Here is a 22135-nt window from a genome sequence, read left to right on the forward strand (position 1 = left end):
ATGTGATGTTGTAGTATAATCCTTGATTTCTAACACAGTTGAGCATCTTTTCATTTTCCATTTGCCATGTGGTTTTGCTTTTCTGTCAATGACTATTCTTACTATTTGTCCTTTTTTTTCCTGTTCCACTATTTAAGTTTTTTCTACTAACAGGTAAGAGATATTTTCATAGGATAGATATTAACAACTCTTTACCTGCCATCTGATCTGCAAATCTTTCCTAAATTTCCTTCTGAATATATATGTAGTATCTTAATTCCTAAGTTTACAATTTTTAATGGTCAATCATACCACTTTTATAATTTCTAGTTTTTTTGGTCTTAAAATAAGGCAGTCATTAAAATAAGCCACTAGATTTTCAGGTCTGACTCAGTGCAACACGCATGCAGGCCATGTCTGGCATCATGCTACAGGAATCACGGCTTGCCAAGAGGGCAGGGTGAGACATTCCTCTTTCATGGAAAACCTGGGGCAATGCTCACAGTTGGTAATTTAGGTACAAGATGATAAGACTCGCACTGGGAAGGTGCAGGAGCTGACCAGGCTTCAAAGCTTCATGTCCCACAGGAGACCAGATCTCCTCTAACAACTCTATAGGCACAGCTTCCAGGATCCCCATGAGGGACGTGCCCAGGAACAGGAATCTGTGTACTCAGGAAGGCCCAGTCAGGGCATCCCCACGAGATCGCCGGGGCTTATTTATTCTTTCTCCAAGGGCACATGGATTTTACCCTTCAGGGTCTTTCTTATCATGAGAAAGGTTGCCTGGAAACACAGTGACAATCTATCCGGTTACCAGAGAAACAAAGCTGGAGCACTAAAATGAAGGTGAAATTCTAATGTAGAGGGGGAAATATTTTTGTAAACCCTTTGCTCAACTATGTATCTGTACAAATATATATACATCTACAAGTCTATATATATCTATACGTGTGTTGTTGTACTTTTGATTGCCACTCCAGGATTAAAAACTTTTAATGATTTCCCATCATCCATTAAAGTTCAAACTAGTGTTTTTTTCCAAGGTCTGTGATAATAAGCCCTCAAGACAATCTTTCCATTTTTTAACCTCCTGCTATTTTAACAACATACTCTATGCTCCACCAAATCTGACTGACTTGTCCACTTCTCATACATACTTCAAAACTTTCTTACAGTACTTACCATATTTTGTCTTAGGAAAGAGGTTTGTGTTTTGCTTAACTCTCCTACTAGTAGTGCACCACAATTTCTATATGGAAAGTGCTCAGGAGATGGCATCAACTTGGTTAGGGGCAGAAAGGAGTAGAAAATCACCTTAAATGGGTGACTACATGGCTCAGTAAGTTAGGCATCTGACTTTGGCTCAGGTCATGATCTCACAGTTTGTGAGTTCGAGCCCCATGTTGGGTTCTATGCAGACAACTCAGAGCCTGGTGCCTGCTTTGTATTCCATCTCCCTCTCTCTCACTGCCCCTCCCCCCTCACTGTTCTGTCTTTGTCTTAAAAATAAACATTAAAAAAAAAGAAAAAAGAAAATCACCTTAAAGCTGCATTTGCATGAGTAGTATACTCTTTTTTTAATTTACATGTTTTAAATGAAAGAGGAACAATCACAATCAACTGCGGAAACACAAACAATAATAAGAGAATATTATGAGCAATTATATGCCAACAAATTGGGCAATCTAGAGGAAATAGACAAATTCCTAGAAACATATAAAATATTAAAACTGAAACACAAAGAAATAGAAAATTTGAACAGACCCATATCCATTAAAGAAAATGAATCAGTAATCAAAAATTCCCCAACACACAGAAGACCAGGGCCAGGTGGCTTCCCCGTAGGAATTCTACCACTCATTTATTTTTATTTTTTTTAATTTTTTAAAATGTTTTATTTATTTCTGAGAGAGAGACAGCGTGAGCAGGGGAGGGTCTGAGAGAGGGAGACACAGAATCTGAAACAGGCTCCAGGCTCTGAGCTGGTTGTCACCACATAGCCTGATGTGGGGCTTGAACCCACGACTGTGAGATTGTGACCTGAGCCAAAGTCAGACACCTAACTGACTGAGCCACCCCAGGCACCCCTCTACCACTCATTTAAAGAAGAGTTAATACCTATTCTTTTGAAGCTGTTCCAAAAACTAGAAATGGAAGGAAAACTTCCAAACTCCTTCCACAAAGCCAGCATTATCTTGATTCCAAAACCAAAGATCCCACCAAAAATGAGAATTACAGGCCAGTTTCCCTGATAAACATGGATGCAAAAATTCTCAACAAGATACTAACAAACTGGATCCAACCACATATTAAAAGAATTATTCACTATGATCAGTAGGATTTATTCCTGGGATTCAGGGCTGATTCAATATCTATAAATCAATCAAGTGATGCATCACATTAATAAAAGAAAGGATAAGAACCACATGGTCCTCTCAATAGATTTTGAAAAAGCATTTGACAAAATATAGCATCCTTTCTTGATAAAAACCCTCAAAGTAGGGATAGAAGAATCATACCTCAAGATCATAAAAGGCCATATATGAAAGACCCACCACTAATATCCTCAATGGGAAAAAACTGAGAGCTTTCTTCCTAAGGTCAGGAACACAACAAAGATGTCTACTCTCACCACTGTTATTCAACATAGTGTTGGAAGTCTTAGCTTCAGCAATCAGACAACACAAAGAAATAAAAGATATCCAAATCACAAGGAGGAAGTCAAACTTTCTCTCTTCACAGATGACATGATACTCTATGTGGAAAACCCAAAAGACTCCACCAAAAATGCTAGAACTGATACATCAATTAAACAAAGTTGCAGGACATAAAATCAATGTACAGAAATTGCCTCCATTTCTATACACCAATAATGAAGCAGCAGAAAGAGATTAAGGAATTGATGTATTTACAATTGCACCAAAAACCATGAAATACCTAGGAATAAACCTAACCAAAGAGGTAGAAAAATGTACATGCTAAAAACTGTAGAGAGTTTGTGAAAGAAATTGAAGCCACAAAAAAATGAAAAAGAACATTCCACACTGATAGATTGGAAGAATAAAGATGGTTAAAATGTCAATACCCAAAGCAATCTACATATTCAATGCAATTCCTATCAAAATAATACCAGCATTCTCCACAAAGCTACAACAAACAATCTTAAAATTTGTATGGAACCAGAAAAGAACCCAAATAGCCAAAGTAATACTGAAAAAGAAACCAAAGCTGGAGGCATCACAATTCCAGACTTCAAGCTTTATTACAAAGCTGTAATTATCAACACAGTGTAGTACTGGCACAGGAACAGACACAGATCAATGGAACAGAATAGAGAACCCAGAAATGGATCCACAAATGTATGCTCAACTAATCTTGACAAAGTAGGATAGAATATCTAATGGAAAAAACACAGTCTCTTCAGCAAATGGTGTTGAGAAAACTGGACAGCAACATGCAGAGGAATGAACCTGGACCACTTGCTTACACCACAAAAATAAACTCAAAACGGATGAAAGACCCAAACATAAGACAGGAAGCCATCAAAATCCTAGATGAGAAAATAGGCAACAACCTCTTTGACCTCAGCCACCGCAGCTTCTTAGTAGACATGTCTCCAGAGGCAAGGGAAACAAAAGCAAAAATGAACTACTGGGACCTAATTAAGATAAAAAGCTTCTACACACTGAAAGCAACAATAAACAAAACCAGAAGGCAACTGGCTATAAGTGACTCTTAAATACACAGAACAAAATGAGGGTTGCTGGAGAAGCGCTGGGTGGGGAAGGGCTAAAGTGGTGAGGGGCACTGAGGAGAACATTTGTTGGGATAAGCACTAGGTGTTATACGTAAGTGATGAATCACTAAATTCTATTCCTGAAATTATTATTACACTACATGTTAACTAACTTGGATTTAAATTTTTTAAAAATTTAGTTTACGTGTTTATTTCGGGTGGCTTTCAAAGGATTTGCTAATGCAGCTTATGGAAAAGTCTAAAAGCTCTTGTCTAGAAGCTTGAAATCACTAGAAAACAACCTAAAACAAAAGTTTGTTCTGGAGGGGATGCAATCCCAAGAAGTCAGAGTGAGAGAAAAAAAGAAAGTAAATCATGCAAAGGGAGAACACAAATGTAAAAGGGTTTGTAATCAAGGTGGCTACCGCGCTGGCCAGTCTCAGTCTGTCCGGATATGTCCACAGTCTGAAATTACTGGGCCTTAGAGCAAACTATGGGGTTTAAGGGAATAGGGAGGGTGAACAATTAATCTGCTGGCATCTTCCTGCCTCCTGCCTCTCACTGGTTCAAATCCATCTCAAGAGTTGCTAACTCCCACACACTTCAGGTCTGTAGACACGTGCAAAGGAAGCCTGAGAGTCCCAAGGCCGGCTGCAGCAACCACTCAAGTGTGGTGATTTCTGCTGGTCAGCTGGCAGCCACCTGGAGGCCCCTCAGTTTGTGGGCTATAGTAACATTAGCAGCAGATACCTGTAGGAACAGCATGAATCTTTTCTAGGGTTTCTCCAGTCTGGAAACAATTCAGCTGTCTCCAGCCCTGACGTGAGCAATGAGAGTAAAGGTGAAGCCAAACTTATCTGTGGTGGAGCATAAACTGGGGCCAAGACAGCTCCCCAAAGTCACACCTTGTCCCTATCAGACACTAAGAGACTCAAAGGAGAAAAATGTGTCTCCAATTATTTTTCATTCCAATTCTCCCTTTTTCTGGTTTAAATGTTTTACATTCCATTTCTATTAATTTACTAGTAAATCTAAGGAATGATCCTTCAGGATCATTGGGAACAAACTTATACCCTCTCTCTCTCTCTCTCTCTCTGTCTAAAAAACAAGTCCATTTCACTTTTGTTCTTCAGGGATATTTTGAATATGTTTCTGGATTTATAGTCATCTTTTCTTAGCATATTGAAAACATCATTCCTCTGAATGCTAGTTTCCAGTATTACTCTCAAAGGTTAATCCTCAGTCTGTTGTCTCTTGAAGGTAAAACTGTCCACTTGGCTGCTATTAAGATCTTCTCTTTATTTTCAGTGTTCTACAACTTCACTGTAATGGTCTATACTGGCTTAGTTGTGCTTACACAATTTCAGAGATTATTTCCACTTCTCCCCCATCACCAAAGTTGAAGATAGATGGTTTTCCTTTCAGTCCCTTGGTGAGGACAATTTCTTCCTAGCTTACCTTACATGGAGGGCATACCATTTTGGAATATCAGCTTTATGTAAGTTAACCTCCTAGTAGATGCTCTCTTGGAGAGGCTGTCTTCTATTCTCACATTTTCATGAAGCAATGAAAAGTAACATGCAAATTTTTCAGGTTAAGCAAATACTCTCAAGTGAAAAGCTAGCTTCAATGCTTAATTGATCTCCTAGGTTCCTATTATCTCTTAGATTCTGTTCACTGAGTATTTAGAGATCACTGATGCATTTTAAAAGATTCTGTATTTTCTTTAATATTATATCTTACATTTCTTAGTTGTTTTCAGCAGGAAGCCTGGTTAGGAGACCTAGTTTGTCATTCTGCAAGAACCAAAGTCTTAGTTACTTCTATATCCTTCACATCTCCACACATAACATCCAATGACTTTCACATGTAGCATGTGCTCACTAAATGTAGCTGATTTGATTTCAAACATGACATTGTAATGAAGAATAAATTGCTAAAACTGACAATGAGGTGAATTTTTCATTAAATTATAGCTTTTGTCAAGGTTCTTAATTCAGCATTAAAAAATAACTCTTAGTTCAAATATAGCTTTATGCTGCAATACTGTTTGGCCTAGATGTAAATTTTATTTTAAACATCTTAGATTGGTTAAGCTTTTTTTTAAAAAAAATAGGTAATATAAGACATCACAAACCATGATATATATATATATATATATATATATATATATAAAAAATATGACTTCCTACATTGAAACAACTAACTTCAAGCTTAAATTGTCAAAAATAAGCCAAATATTGGTATTTTTTCATCTAAGCAGGAAAGGAGATGAATTTAACAAATACTTGAAAAGCCATTGAGGCTTTACATGTATATATGGTAGCCTTCGTCCATGGAAAGAAACTGAAGCTGACAGTTTCATTTATTAATTTTTTCTAGTGCAACTAACTTGAAAAGAAAAAAAATTCTGCCTATTTTCAGTTCTGTTAACTAGTCCTTGGAGCCATAAGCCTTAATTACAATTATCTAAGGAATTATATGTCCCTCTCAATGTAAATATTGGAATACTAATATTGTCCATATATAAGAAGTGCTATGAAGACTAATGATAAGGTTCGATGAGTTATCTGGAAGATCTGTTACAAATTCACAAAAGAACAAAATGGTAGCAACAAATATGTTAAAACATGGTTGAAAATAAATGAAAATACACTTGAGAATATGACCACGTCAAGATGCTGGTTTACTAAGCACCTGTTGGGGAATGGGCACAGTGCTAGTAGCTGCAGACACAAAGTTAAGTGAGAACCTCCACTATTCTCAAGAAGCTGTCTAATGGGAGGGTGCTGGACAAGGTCAGCAGTTGAGTAACATCAGGAGACCTCAAAACAGAGTCAGGTGCACAGTCCTGAAAACCTGAGTTCAGACTGCAGCTCTGCCACTTTCCTAGGACAATTTAGGTAAATTTTTCTTTGTCTTGGTTTCATCTTTAAAATGGGGATTACAAGGGGCACCTCGGTGGCCCAGTTGGTTAAGCGTCTGACTTCAGCTCAGGTCATGAACTGCCGGTTCGTGGGTTCGAGCCCCACATCAGGCTCTGTGCTGACAGCTCAGAGCCTGGAGCCTGCTTCGGATTCTGTCTCCCCCTCTCTCTGCCACTCTTGTCTCTCTCTCAAAAATAAACATTAAAAATTTTTTTAAATTAAAATAAAATGGGAATAACAGTGCCCAACTAACGTGGCTGCCGGATTAAATAAGATCATGTATAGCATGAACATAGCACACTATGTTCCTCAGAGCTCTAGGATTTCATAAATATATTTATACAGAAACTCTGATTTATGCAGTGTGATTAATACAGTCCTTAGCACATACTAGGTATTCTAAAATGTTTTTATTACTACCAAAATAAAAAGTGCACCTAACACAGGGAGTTCTGGAAGGCTTTCTAATCAAGTTGATTCCTGAATGAAAATCTGATGAAAAAACCAGCAGGGAGGAAGTAGAGAAAAGTGGTATCTGTAGGGTGTGCAAAAGGCCTGGAGGCCTAAAAGGAAGCAGGAAGCAGGATAAAAGCAATTCAGTAAAGAAAGGAGTCTTTCTCATCTTTTCTACCTTAGATGGCAAAAAGGTATTACTGACAGTAAAGAGAATTTCATGGAAGGATAGGGCCCTCAGCCAAAAAGTTGATGAAGCCACTCCACCAAGCTGGTCATTCTTAGTATGTTAATGCTTTCCTATTTAGAATCAGAATTGTGTGCTCTTTTTCTACCAGGACCTAACCAAGGCTGTGTTGACAACAACAACAACAACAACAACAACAAAACAATGGGCCGATCTATCACTGTGCTAACAGGTGGGAGCAGCTGGACCCAAAGAGAAGTACACTAATTTCTTTAGTCATCCTAAAATACGAGCTTTTTAATCATTCAAAGCTGTGAGCCTCTTGGCCCAGAATAAAGGCCAGTGCTGATCTAAAGAAATTCATTGTATAAATGCACATTTAGTTGCAGCCATCACTTTAGGTTTTGCTTTTAAAAGCCTATTTTAGCATTGCTTCTGCATTCCAAATTCAAGCGCTGTAGCTAACCTAATTTGGGCTTTGAGCATCAGCATGAACACATCTGTACTTCTTACTAAACCATTATCATTAGTCCTACTTAGATGAAAAGCTACTTTACTTGGAACACTGCCTGTAGTTCATTGCCCTTGATGTAAAAACAGGAAGATTCTTCTCCACTTCAAACTCCTAGAATATATCAGTTTGCATTCAGATTACTAATCAAATCACCTTCCCTATCATAAGTATGTAAAATATTTATAGCCTGCTAATGAAGATAATTTAGGATTAAAATGCTCTCTCTTCAAAATGGTACCCAAATTTGACCTTTCTCTTCCATTTTTTTATAATACCAAAAATTCTATGTTCAAAATTGATGTAACAGCCAAAATAAGAATATTGCTGAAAGAACACAGAAAGAGTGAAAGTAATAATTTTCCTTATAACACATGATTCCATAAACCTTCAGGTCATAAATATTATATTTATTATAAAAATAATAAAATAACCTTACAAAATGATCTCTTTTGTTGTGATTTCTTACATTAAAAAATACAACAAGCTTCAACAATGGAGGTTTAACTGCAATTCAAAAACACACAGCATGTTTTCCCCTAAACACATATTCATACCAATGACTAGTACAACTGGATTCACAGTTCTCATAAAAGTTTTTCAAAACTATTTCAACAAGGAGTGCTCTCAAAGAAAGATATAAATTGGTCTTCAAACTGGGATATGTATGTCCTAGGAATACATAACAACTTTCTACATGGTAAGGAAGCTTCTTCCGCAGCTTTAAAAGAATCAATTTTCAGGGGCACCTGGGGGGCTCAGTCTGTTAAGCAGTTAAGCACTGGTCTCTTAATTTCAGTGCAGGTCATAATCTCATAATAGTGAGATTGAACCCGCTCTCAGGCTCTGTACTGACAGTATGTGGAGCCTGCTTGGGATTTTCTCTCCCTTTCTTTGCCCACCCTCACCCTCCCCAGCTCATGCACATTCTCTCTCTCCCTCTCTCTCTCTCTCTCAAAAATAAATAAACCAACATAAAAAAAAGAAAAAAAAAAGAATCGATTTCAGATCATCAGCTTCCTAAAGGAGAACACCTCTGAGACTCAGGTTTCCCTTCACAGGACCCTTCACCAACCATCTGAGGACCATGCTTCCCACCCGTCCAGAATCTTATTACCGTGGACTGTGTCGGGGTGTAGAAACTTTGAAAGCACCAAACAAAGGGAGTTAAACACATGGTTACCTTGGCTGAGAAAGTGAATGAGTTAAACAACTAGGCAATGTAGCCTTTTGTAATTGAGATGATTTGTAATCCTTTGCCTTCAACCAAATCAAAAGTGGACCTAGAGGGCTCTCCTAGCAGATCATTAAAATAATGCTTCATGAAAAATATCTATGTGATCTAGGGTCATAACTCAAGAGTTGAAAGAGCTTAGTGAAATTACTCTAACACATTTCCCACCATTTCCATCTTTAAGAACGAAGGCATTTACATTTATAAAAATAAAAACATCAAACAAAACCAGACAAAATTGATGCTGGCCCCTGTCTTCTCAAACTGTAAGTAATATTTATCCAGGAAAATCTGAAGTAATTTTTTAAAAGTCTCATCATCTAATTAGGAAAATAATTTATGATTGTTGACTCGTTACTTTTAATATCTATAAAATGTACATTTATATATATTTCATCATTTTTGTACTAATAACAGCAATAAGTTACTTCCAAAGAACTTCGTAAAATCTTTTAAAATTGCATTGTCTAATTCCATCCCCATTTGCCACATGTGGTGATAAGCTCCTTAAAAGGTAATAACTAGTTCAAATTGAAATGTGCTTTAAAATACTCACTTTGAAGACTTTGTAAGAAAATTAGAATGCAAAATAGTTCATTAATAACTTTTATTTTGACTGCATGCTGAAATTAATATTTTGGATGTACTGGGCTACAATGCACTGGGCTAAAAGTAATCTCAACTGTTTCTTTCTACCTTTTTTTAATGAGTACCTAAAAATGTAAAATTTTATATGCACTTCACATTATATTTCTATTCGACAGAACTGTCTTATGACCTTATAACCAATGATACAAAAAATTTAAATGTGTGTATTTTTGTTGTTTCAAAGTATGACAAGATATCAATGCAAGACTCTCAAGTATAAAAGTAACAATAAAATAAAAAATGTTTGTCATTGGCTTATCAGGATTCATATTATCTGACAGATTTGTGTTTATAAAATGCTGCAGTTGTGTTCAAAATTATCTGCTAGTAGTTAGCTGAAAAAAAAAATGCTATTAACACTGATCTCCTCAGCTAAATCTTCCGTTCTTCTACACAGAGTCCTGATTTTCAGGCTTCCAAAGTCTGTCTGCAAACTCAATCTTACATTTCTCCCCATATACCTTAAGAATTTTGTAAAACATGGCTAGTTCAGAGTTGTCAATTACTGAATGAAAAGCACACTACCTGGATAGGCACACTGTAGCAGAGCGATCGACTTGCCTCCAGGAGCAGCACAGAGATCCAGAATCTTCTCCCCATCTCTTAACTCCAGAGCCAATACCGGGAGAAGAGAGGCGGCATTCAGAAGATAGTATTTTTTTAGATTTCCAATTTGGTGTCTTTCTGAAGGCATTCTGGCTGGAGTTCTGCTAAGGTAACACTTCATTGATTTAGGATAGTAGGGTAAAGATCCTTGAAAGAGTGTGTGATAGCCCTTTAAATGTAAATCTTTTTCCAGTTTAAAAGAATAATTGAATCGGTTAAGAAGGACAGCATATTGCCAGCATGATGGAGTTATTAGTATATCCCTAGAAATAGAAAAACAAATTAATATTAATACTACACGTGTCAATATAATTTTGTATTACTAATCGAGTGAATGGGGTCATAGCCTATACTTACCTGTGATTTTTCTCAGAGTCATTATTACCGTTGACTTTGTCTTTTGCCTCTGTCCATGATATGGATCAATCTACTGCTGTTATGATCCTGCCTTTATTTAAAACTTGGCATTTTATTCATCGTAGGCTTGCTTTCTTTTGTATCAGCTGTGCCCATTACAGTATCATTTCTTTTGATTACTGAGTTTTAGGGGCCCCTTAAATTCTGCATCGGAGAGGAATGGCTCATCTGCCTCATCCTCGTCTCTTATTGCAGAGCATCCTGCCCAAACCACATGGCCTGTTCTTACCTACCTCTGAATACATCAAACTATATGTCAGTCTATCACTCTTTGCACAAGGAAGTGTTTTTCATAAAGACAACCTGAGACTGCTAATATTGGAAGGAAAAGTACTATCATTAAAGAGTGTTTAAAGGAGTGATTGTTAAAGTCTTCCCTCTCATGAAATAAAAGTATGGAAAACTAACTATAGTTAATGAGGCACTCGGTGGCTCAGATGATACAAAACCAAAGATGATTTAAAACTCACTTATGGATTGACAGTGCCACCCCTCCCCCCCTCACACACTTCCACCAGCAGATTCACCTTCTAATTTCTTATTCAGTCCAACAGCTAGATCTCTTAACAGTCACAAGCTCACATCAACTGACAGATGATACAGCAGGAAATATTTAATTTATTTACAAGCTGACCTTTCTAGCTGAGTTATTTGGGAGCCTCATTAACCATGGTCAATTAAATAAATTCCAGCTGCTACTCACCCTGGAGTTGCCTATGTGAGAAATGGCTGGACTGAAATGTAACACCTGCGACTGGAATTGTGCCACGTGTGAATTTCAATTGGGGGCTAATCTGTGAAACTGCTTTCTCCTTCACTGCCTCTTACTATGATGATCGGTGCATCATCCTAGGGGCCAGTGTATCTGTTTTGGGAATTCTAGAGGATGAGAGCCTCTGTTTTTAAGAATGTGCTTTGCAAACTTCAGCATGCAAATAGTGGCCATAAAAGACTGCTGAGCCCTACTCCAGGACTTTCTGATTCAGCAGGTCGCAGGTGGGACCTGAGAATTTGCATTTCTAGCAAGCTCTAGGGTGATAATGACGCTGCTAATCCAAAACCATACTTTGGGAACCACTGAACTAAAATGGACCCAAAAGGGAAATCTGTGAATGACTGCTGTAACTTTTACTTCAGTACATCCTAATCTTATCCTCCAAACTGGATGGAAATCTACTCCCGATTTTGAATCACACAGTAACAGAGAAATAATGGTCAGAAACATAATTAATACAGATTGGAGTAGCTTGGCTGACATCATGTGTCCACCCCTTTAGCTAACAAAGGTAGGTCACTTTCAGTTGGTTAATATCTGACAAAGCAAATCTCTCTTTTCTTTGGAGTTTCCAAAGTAATTTTAGAATGTTTATTCTTTCAGATGAACTTCAGAAATCAGTTTGTCAGTTAATTTTATAAAATATCTATGAGGATAGAAACCTTAACTATGATCATATTAAATACACTAAATTTAGGAAGAATTAACACCCTTATTGCAGTTAGTTTCCAAACCAGACTATAATGTTTCTCCACTTATTCACATTTTCTTTCAGATCTCTTAGTATAAAAGTTACTAATCTTGCATATTTCCTTTTAACCTCACTGTATATAAAAGGATAGCTTAGGAACACTAGTTATTTTTATACATTATACAATGTTAAATCTTGAAGGATGAGGAGGAATTAGCCACAGGCCAAAATAAGAAAGGAAGTTCAAGGGCAAAGGCAATAGCACATGCACAGGCACAGAGGTATGAAGAACAGTCCATTTGGGGAATTGAGAGTAGTCTAGGGGCACTTGGGTGGATCAGCTGGATGAGTGTCTGACTTAAGCTCAGGTCGAGATCTCACAGTATGTGAGTTTGAGCCCCACATCAGGCTCACTGCTGTCAGCACAGAGCCAGCTTAGGATCCTCTGTACCCCCCTCTCTGCTCCTTCCCTTTCAGGCTCTCTCTCTCAAAAACGAATAAACATAAAAAAAAGCAGTCTAGTGTGTTTTATGAAAGATTGTGTGGGTCAAGTACAACATGATAAAGTTTTAAAAGAGAGAGCCTCATTGCATTTAAAAACTTATGGCAGAATGAGACAGGAAATCTTCAGAAATTGTCCTCATTCTTTAACAACTAGATAAAATAAGAACTTGCTTTGAACAAATACATTTTCTGATTCCTCCTAACATATACACAGCCCTACTGAACTACTTGAATTTCCTGGAACATGTTTTCTTTAGCCTTTACCAGTCTCAAGATAAACTGCTGCCTCTACCTAAAATGCCCTTTCTGAGCTACAATGAACCACCTATAGCCTGGCTGACTGAGGGGGCAGTTTAGGATTTATCTCCCCAAGGAAGCCTTTCTACCCATAACCCAACTCACTTGCTCCACCTCACCCTGAAACTAATAATAAAAATTACTGATCATATACTTACAATATGCATTTTGCATGCTTACTCCATTTAACCATCATTACTGTGAAGAGGAGCTACGGACCCCCATTTTAGAAGTTCGGTAACTAAAACTTTCAGAAATTCAGCAACTTACCCAAAGTTACATCACTATTAAGTAGAAGTACCTGATTCAACAATATGGCTCACTTTAAAGTTTAACAGAGTGTGAGATCCTGGTACTGTAGCATTAGTGGCATACCGCAGGGAGAGGCAGAGAATCTGCACCCAACCTCACCTAATGTCAGTGCCCTGGTCTCCCATCACTTCTAACACTGTGGAACAGACTGATGCACACTGCCCTGAGGACCTGACATGGGACCACTTGAGGAAGGGGCTGCTCAGGCTGCTGCTTCCTAGCCCTGAGAAAGCAAAACTGCCTATTAATGTGGATCTCAGCTCCCCCTGCACTCAATTACCATGAATGTTCCCTCCTTCCAGCATGGGCATGTGCACACCACAAGTGTGTGCACCCCACCCACACAGACATACACTCTCCAGTGATTGCACTCGTGGAATGATGCCCCTTAGGCTGGCATGCCAATGGCTACTCAAGTCCAAAGCTCTGACTGGATGGGCAAGAAGCCCAGCAGACAGTGGAGGGAGTGTACATTAATCAACAAGACATTCTCCACCCTCAAGATTCATGAGGAGTCTGAAACTGTTCTACTTATTGGTCTTCAATGACAGAAATTCAAGTACATCAGCAGCCAGATGAAGTGGGACCCACAAGATCAGTGACCTGAAAATGTTTTGCTAGTACCTTCAACTGATACCATTTTGAGAAAATTATGTACCCTCTGGAACATTTTAAGTTGGCATCAAAATCTTCCCCATATGTCTAAGAATGTAATTTCCAGCATACTATAAAAACTGACATTTTAAAACATAAATTATACCACTTTTTAAAATGAATCCAATGGAACCTAAATACCAGAGTGATTTTGAAACCCATCATTGTCCATTTAAATATTCATGGACTGACTCTTCTTAAACAGGTGAAAATTTTATAGTTCCTTTTTCTATTTACATTCTATTTCCCCATATAACTTTATCCTAATACATTTTTGTGCTTGAAATCTTTTATTGCCCTATTGTACTTCTCTGCCTACCCACCCCTCCACACGTACATATACTAACTTTGTTTTCCTTGTGGCCTAAATCTCTAAGTGTTAAAATGGAAACCTGTTAAAATTGTCATTACAAAACTGAGGAAAATAACTTATTACTGATTTGATGATTATGAAGCATCAACAGAAAAAGTGAGCGATGGCTGGATGGCTCAGTTGGTTAAGCATCCAAGTCTTGATCTAAGCTCAGATCACAGCTCATCGTTTATGAGTTCTAGCGCTGGTGCTGACAGCATGAGGCCTGCTTGGAATTCTCTCTTCCTCTCCCTCTCTTTACCGCTACCCGACTGATACACACATGTTCTCTCTCTCTCTGTCTCTTAAAATAAATAAACTTAAAAAACATAAAAAAAAAAAGGAAAAGTGATAGGAAATGGATCTCAATGAAATGAGCTTCACCAACCCCCACTTATCCAGAGATGAATATTTCCTAGTACTATACTAAGTCAGGGTTCAAATCAATTTTATTCTATTTTGTTTTTACAAAGGCTGATAAAAACCTTCGCTTAAATAAGTGGGTGGGAATTTAATATGTTTTGCTATAGCAAATATCTCCCTTTTTGACTTCTATTTCTTTCGGATTATTTCCCAGATTATTTAATGACCTATCATCAAAAATACTTTAAATGTTCTGTTAATTGACAACTCAATTCAAGCTCCTTTACTTTTGTTAAAAGTAAACTTTGGAAACCACCTGACCTGTCAAAGATTTGTTAGTCATTAGTCATTTACTTTTTTAAACTCTTAACAATGGCATTCCAATAGTCTCTGGCGTATGGAGGTGTTGACACCCTGGAGAAATGCAATGAGCAAGAGTCAGGATGGTTAAAGTATGTCCTTTTTTTGTAAAATGGGAGACAGACAGTAACAGAAAGTCAGGTTTGGAAAGGAGAATAAGTACTCTCTTAGGCAGAGAAATAAAGTAATTTTCTGAAAAAGCATACATGAAAACTGAGAATCTAGAAGTTGATTACCGCTACTTGCCAGTGTTCAAATATCCCTTGAAAAATTACATAATATGTTATTTTATTTGGACAACGTTATTTGATGATATTTTCATTCGACTTTTATGTGATTTTTTTTTCTTACTATTCTATTCTTCATTCTACCTTCCTACCTAATGATGAGGATGAAAAATCATTTTATCTAGGTACTGCTAAGCACAAGTGGTATAACCCTGTGGCTAAAAAAGTAAAAATCCCTTTTATGGGGTGCCTGGGTGGCTCAGTAAGTTAAGCACTAGACTCTTGATTTCAGCTCAGGCCATGATCTCACCGTTTGTAAGATGAGCCCCGTCTCAGGCTCTGACAGTGCAGAGCCTGCTTGGTATTCTTTCACTCCCTCTCTCTGCTCCTGCCCAACACGCACACGCACGCATATTCTCTCTCAAAATAAATAAATATTTTAAACGTTAAAAAAAAAAAATACTGTTTCTTTTACTACTACTGGTATCCACTAGAGGGTGCTCATTCAACCATTTTAAAAGTGTGGTGTAGAAGTGAATCCAATGAATCATGTAAGAGCACCTAAGAATGTCTGAGACTTTTATTTTTATTCTTCAAAGATTCTAATGATGAGCTGGTCACCCCCTACTGTTTCCTGACATTGTTTCCTTACTATCTCTCAGAGAAGGGTAATCTCTGTCCATATCTGTTATCCATAGTACCTCAGATAGGAAGCCCTGAGTAAAGATTTGTGTTTCTGGTAGAGACCAACAAAAGGCTGAAAATGCTGCATATCTACTCCCTTATATCAGGAGGCCTGTGCACACACTCCCAAGGCTGGGATTCCAGACCCTTCAGAGCAGCACACTTGGTAGAGGAAAAGGCATGGATTTTAAAATCACAGGCCTGAACTGGCCATTAAATTTGGTACTTCCTAACTTCTGAATTTTAAACGGGATAAAAGTTACTACTTCACAGGAATTTGCAAAAATTAAAATTGAATATTTGTGTAAAGCCAATATAAAGAACAAAATAGAAATACAAACACTAGTTCATTTGTTTTCCCCAACCATCCCACTCCATCCCCTTCAGAGATTCTGTTAATGCGATCTGGTTATATAATATCTTTTCTCTCTAGATGTGAATTATGTGAACTCTGGATTAATGAGAAAAGTGTCTGAATTAAATATATATTATATAATTTACAGACATGCCAGACTTCACTGAGGTTCTTTTGTTTTGCTTTCTACAAAGTGCACACAAAATTTCCAAACTTCATATAAAGATTTCCAAGTAATCCTCTTCTCATATATATTTGAAGGCAGATTATATATATATTATCCATCTTTGTATCACAATACTTAGCACAATGCCTGGTTTATTAAGCACTAAATTGAGTAAGTAGATGAACTGCTTGAGTCTCAAGGTATTGGTTCTTCAAGACCCTCCCTTGTCAGGAGACAACTTAATAAATTATGACAATACAATCTTCAAAGAATTGTAACAACTCTATCAACAAAAGGCAATGGAAACACAAAGGCAGAACTAATTTTGCCAAGGGTATATGTGACAGCCTGATGGAGAATTGGGTAGTAACAGTAATAAAAATAATGCTATCATGTATCGAGGGTTTACAATAAGTCAAACAATTTTCTAAGCACTTTGTATCTATATGAAATCATTTTATCTTCCCAAATAATTATTTGAAATAGATCCTATTTTACACATTAGGATAGTGAGGCACAGAGATGTTAAGTAACTTGCCTAGGTCATATGCTACAAGATGCAGAGGTAGGATTTAAACCTATACTTTAACCACTGTACAGAAGGAAAAAGGAGAGGATGATCCCTTGCGGAGGGAACAGCATATCCAGTTCTGAAGGGATGAAAGAGCCTGTCTAGCCACAAAGATGTATTTAGTCCAAGCAGAATGCCACAGACAGCAGGGGAGCAGAGGAGGCTCGTACTCCAGCAGTGGCGCAAGGCACATGATGACACTGAGAAGTAGCACCACACGGTGGGTAAAACAAACTCCCAAGGCTCTTTCAAATATGAGCTGTGTGTTACTGGGCAAGTTAAGGAACCCTGATCTGCCTCAGCTTTCCAACTGTAAAATGTTGTCAACAGTAATAACTACTTCAGAAGGTTGTACAGAGGATTAGGTTAGTATTTGTAAAGTGATCAGAATATTGCCTGGTGTAGAGTGCCATAAAAGCAGCTGCTAAAGTAAGTCAACAAATAAATACTAAAGGTAGGAGACTATGGAAAGAAGCAATTGCAATATGCCAAATAAGAAATGATGAAGGGCTAACTCAACAGTAATAGAGGAGATAAAAATGAAATACAAATTAAGAAATTTCTCAGGAAAACGCAAGAGCTGGGCATTTCAATTTTGATGGGAGGCAGGGCAGTGGTATATGGTGGTATGTAGTTTGGAGCCCCCAAGACAGACTAAAGTCAGTCCAGGTAAGAGAGACATGGTGCAGAGCGCAGCAAAGTTCAAAGCATGAAGATTTCAGTTGTCCTCTCCAGGGGAATCATGGACAAGGACATCTTTTCCTGCAACAACATGTGACAACATGCACAGAAGAGTACTGCCGAGTAGGAAGGCTCAACCAAGCTTGGAGTCTAGATTTTACTGGGGTTCAGTCGCACAAACATGACCAACCAGCTAGTCTTTAGTCTCCAGCTCCTCTAGAGGTCAGAGGGCGAGCTGATACCACGGCCCATAGCCGCCACCATAAATCACACTGCTAGACTTTCCAGTGTGGCCCAATCCCCCAGGTATACAAGGACACTCTTAGGCAGGACATTCCAAGGGCTTACAGATAACCTCTGAGGAGCTGAGGGCGAAGGCCAAACTTATTTTTGATTAAGGTTCATTCTTTACCTTGAAGGTGTAGAGAAGAGGAAACATATTAATGGTGATACCCTCAACTGAGATAAAATATGCAAGCAGCCAATGACAATACAGATTTGGAAGGGAAAAACAACATGCTTTTGAGGTTGCCTAGTATGAATCTAAGTGAAGTCACCAGAATATACTGAGAACTATGGAACAAAGCCTACGGAGGACCGCACAGCTTGCAGTGACAGCAAACTGAGGGAAGTTTCAAGTCCTACCATGAACGCACTGACCTGAAGGATAACATGTAGGCAACACGCAGAGCAAAACTTGAACCCACTGTAGCAACTTTAAAGCATTGCTCCAAGGGTGACTTGGTAAAGCAAGTTATTACAAAACAATAAAATTTAAGTAAATACTAAATCTTCCCCACTATCTAAATCTGTTAGATAAGAAAGGAAACAAAAAATGTTGAGTAACATTGCTTTCGAGGTAGAGGACAAAAAAGCACTCACCTTTCCCTGGAAGTAAACAGACTCGACACCATGATATTATGTCTTCCAAATAAAAGTTAAAGAAATGAAAAATATTTGTTCTTATTTCCCCATGCCATCTTCCATGCTCAGACTACTTTCCAAGCTCAGCCTTTATTTTGCCCATGGCAAATTTAGCACATTTATGCAAAACTTAAATTACCATGAATACCCAACAAAAAGATAGATGAAGCAGAAGGCACAGCTAATTAAATAGATTTGAGGTTCATTGCTCATTTTGTTTAGGGTCAAACAATAATTTATAAATCTGTCTGAGCACATTAAACAGAAAAATAACTCATTACAGGGTAGGAGTAGCCTGACTACTATAAAGTCTGAAAACAATACACCTTTTAAAATCTTTATTTATTTATTTATTTGCTTGAAATCATCCATGTATGCCTAATTACACCCCAGGTGTGAAAATAGGGGTTAGCAGTGGGAATTCTTGAACCAGAAAGCCTGGACACAAACCCCTGCTCTGGTTTTATCAGGTGAGAAGAAACAGGAAACAAACCTCAGAGCTTTGTTCCAAGGAGCACAGAGAGTCAATATCATCTGGTACATAATAAACATACAGTAGGCAGGAGGTTGTTTGGATATACTACGTAAGTAACTTTGCATACCAAAAACATAATGAATTTATTACACTTTACTCTCATACTTCCCTTTCTTCTCTGTGCCAGAAGACGCCCATTTTAAGATCTAGTTTTGAAATAAAAACCACAATTATAAACGACTTTTTCATATTCTAACATCTATAAGTTTCTAAAACAGCGTAATCTGTCCTAAAATCATCTCAGAACAGCCTCAGACTTTATCAGTCACTATGTAATCTGTTTTAAAAAATGCTTAAAGCTAGCGTTTGTAAATGAGAAGCTGTTATTGAGTTGATTCAAGAAGACAATGCAAACAAATTTCCACTGTTAATAGCCACAGAACTTTTTCTTTTCCCTGAACAAAATGTACTGGGCATTTGCCTCTAGCTTCAGAAGCAGCACATATTCTTTATGGCTAAACTGCTGGTTCTTTTTGCCGAGGTAACTCCTGTGAAGCCCCAATGCCTGGCTTCTCCTCAAGCCTTTGATGGCACCCTTGGGCTTTGTTAAATAAGACAAGGTACTCCTGCTCATTTCTATCAGGATATTTATGGAACTAGTCATTTATAAACTATGAACACCAGACTGCAAGCAAATCAGACATGGGGTTTGTCTTGCTCTTTCTAGACCACGGAGCATGGAACACACTGTGTAAGAGCTCAGTGTAAAGAATCCATGGAATAACATTCAGACCAAAGGTAAAACTAAACACACAAATCAAACTTCTCTCACTTCTATCCATGAAATGTTTTGTTTTCAGTAATACATTTAAAGAATTTGTGTGTGCACATGTGGTCAAAACATAGCCAGCCATAGACACAGGGAGGAAATAGGACTATCAAATAAAGTCACTCTAGCTAAGACAGAGCAGTGCTGGCTTTAAATATATGTTGTATTACTTTCTGAATTTCAGAAAACAGTCAAAAGTTTTAAGATTTTTCTGTTACAGTAGAATTCATTTTGTCAAACTGGTGGGCATTCCTGTTTCAAAGATCAAAACTGCTCAAGGCAAGGGCCTAACGATTTTTTTCTTACAAAGTTTTCTTTCTCCTCTTTCCATTTTCCTATGATTCCATCTATTTCTTCCCAGTTCTTCCCTTCTCTAGCCACTGTAGGAAAAGGAAAGCCAGGTTTAAATTCTTTTACCCCTTATCCTCACAGCATGCCTCCTCCCCACCGAAAAGGCTTTATTTTGTGTTCTATTATAGGCATCCCGAGATGAATTATACTAACCTTACTGTATTCCAGGCATCTCCAAGTTCTTTGGAGTACTGCTTTTCAAAATGATCCAATACAACTTTGCAAATTTGTTTAGCAAGCTTCCTCTCTGATTTTGTTTTCAGCTATGATAACAAGAAAACGTTGCTGACACAATCTACTATTACAAATTTATTAAACTTCAAATTAGTACAGTTATTTCCTTAAGAACACGTTTTAAAATAATTACTAGTTCTTGCAAGGGAGCAGGAACTCAAATGTAACAAAACTGTACTTAGACATTTACCAAAAAAGGGGTTTCTTTAAGCAATTATTGCTCAAATGGAAAAACAATGGTTAAAGAATTAGTGGTGTTAATTCTAGAGTAACGGGATTACTCAGAGGAATTCTAGTATTCCTCTGGAATAACTAGAGGAAGCTGTGTTCAAGGAACAAAATTACATAAGCCAAGCTAGGTGTTAACATTAAGGGAAACTGGGTGAAAAGCATATGGGAAGTCTGTATTATCTTTGCAGCTTTTATGTAAAAGTGTTCTAAAATAAAAAGGCTACTTCAAAAAAGAAAAAGTCACTCGATTCCTGTGGAAACTCCCTTGCAACTGTATTTCACTAACTCATCTGAGTTATTTGAGTGCTGAGTATGTAACATCGTTCTAAGCTCCCAGGAAAAAACAGTGATAGTCTCAGCCCTGGAGGAGCATGCATTCTGCTCAAAACGCAAGGGTGTGGGTCATAAAGTTTACCGGCTGGATTGCATACAAGTTACTTGGAATGCAGGTGAGTCTTGGAAGAAAACGACAGAAAACGCTCACGAGAAGAGCATTCAGCATTATTCTAGGGGTTGGGACTGAGCAGCAGAGAAACCAACAGCTCGAGGAGTTCCCTCATCGCAACCCCCACCCTCGCCGAGGAGCCCAGCTGAGTGCCAGCCTCACCCGGGTCAACATTATCCCTCTAGGAGATGCCAAAGAAAAGGTCTAACCACCCAGCATCCAACACCTCCAGGAATTCAACAGCACAGCCTCACGTGCGACATTCACCCGCATTTGCTTCCATCCCTCACTTTGCCGGTTCAACTTCCCGCGAGATACTGCTGTGCCTACGTTATCGAAATCTCGCCAGAAAGGGGCGTAGATCCCGCGAGAGGCACGCGCTAAGTTACTTCCTCTGAAGGCTGATGGGGGCTGTACTTACTGCGAGGGGCGTGGCTAGGCCCTTGGGCGGAGCTTTGAGGGTCCAGAACGTCAAGTTGAACCTTTAACATCACAGGGATTGCTGTATGCTTGCGGCTCATTAAAAAAAAAAAACAAACAAAAAAACAAAAAAACAAAAAAAACAGGAAAGAAAGAAAAAGTCTTTGTTACTGTTAGGTTTTGTATAATGATCATTAGTGAAAAATGGTCTCAGAAGCTAAGCTAGTTACTGATTAATCTACCAAATTTGATGACCCTCTCGTTTAGCTCAGATATTCAGAACAGGGTAAAAGGGACGGATATGATGAAGAAATTAAGGCACCTATTTCCTAGAGATGGTCAATTGGGATAATTTCTTTTAACGGGGAGGGTTAAAGGATTAATTGAAATACAGTAAAGCATTTAGAACAAAGAGTAGGAAACAAACGCCCAAACGTTAGCTGCTGCTATGTATTATCTTCACAATCATGATCTTTGAGATTATTATCATCACGTTCTGATACCAAATGCCTGAAGACCAAAATGATCCTACA

General features: G+C 38.0%; 1 protein-coding gene across 4 annotated transcripts in view; it reads right to left on the reverse strand.

Annotated features, from left to right (window-relative positions):
* The window catches only part of NSUN3 (NOP2/Sun RNA methyltransferase 3), a 61080-nt gene extending 39569 nt beyond the window's left edge, over positions 1-21511 (reverse strand). For 3 of the 4 annotated variants that reach the window (XR_005532506.1, XR_005532505.1, XM_039256381.1), the window contains exons 1-3: positions 21345-21486; positions 20426-20535; positions 10204-10547 (exon numbers count right to left, since the gene is read on the reverse strand). Coding sequence is in view for 2 of the 4 variants with exons in the window: in XM_039256381.1 (XP_039112312.1) it covers positions 10204-10547; positions 20426-20535; positions 21345-21356 (466 nt within the window). In the remaining 2 variants the exon portion in view is untranslated. Of the gene's footprint in view, positions 1-10203; positions 10548-20425; positions 20536-21344 lie in introns of all 4 variants that reach the window. The other variant, XM_039256382.1, reaches the window with a different exon arrangement.
* Positions 21512-22135: the final 624 nt, after the last annotated feature.

Source organism: Hyaena hyaena, unplaced genomic scaffold, assembly GCF_003009895.1.
Source record: "Hyaena hyaena isolate Hyena2069 unplaced genomic scaffold, ASM300989v1 scaffold_570, whole genome shotgun sequence".
Classification (NCBI taxonomy): Eukaryota; Metazoa; Chordata; class Mammalia; order Carnivora; family Hyaenidae; genus Hyaena; species Hyaena hyaena.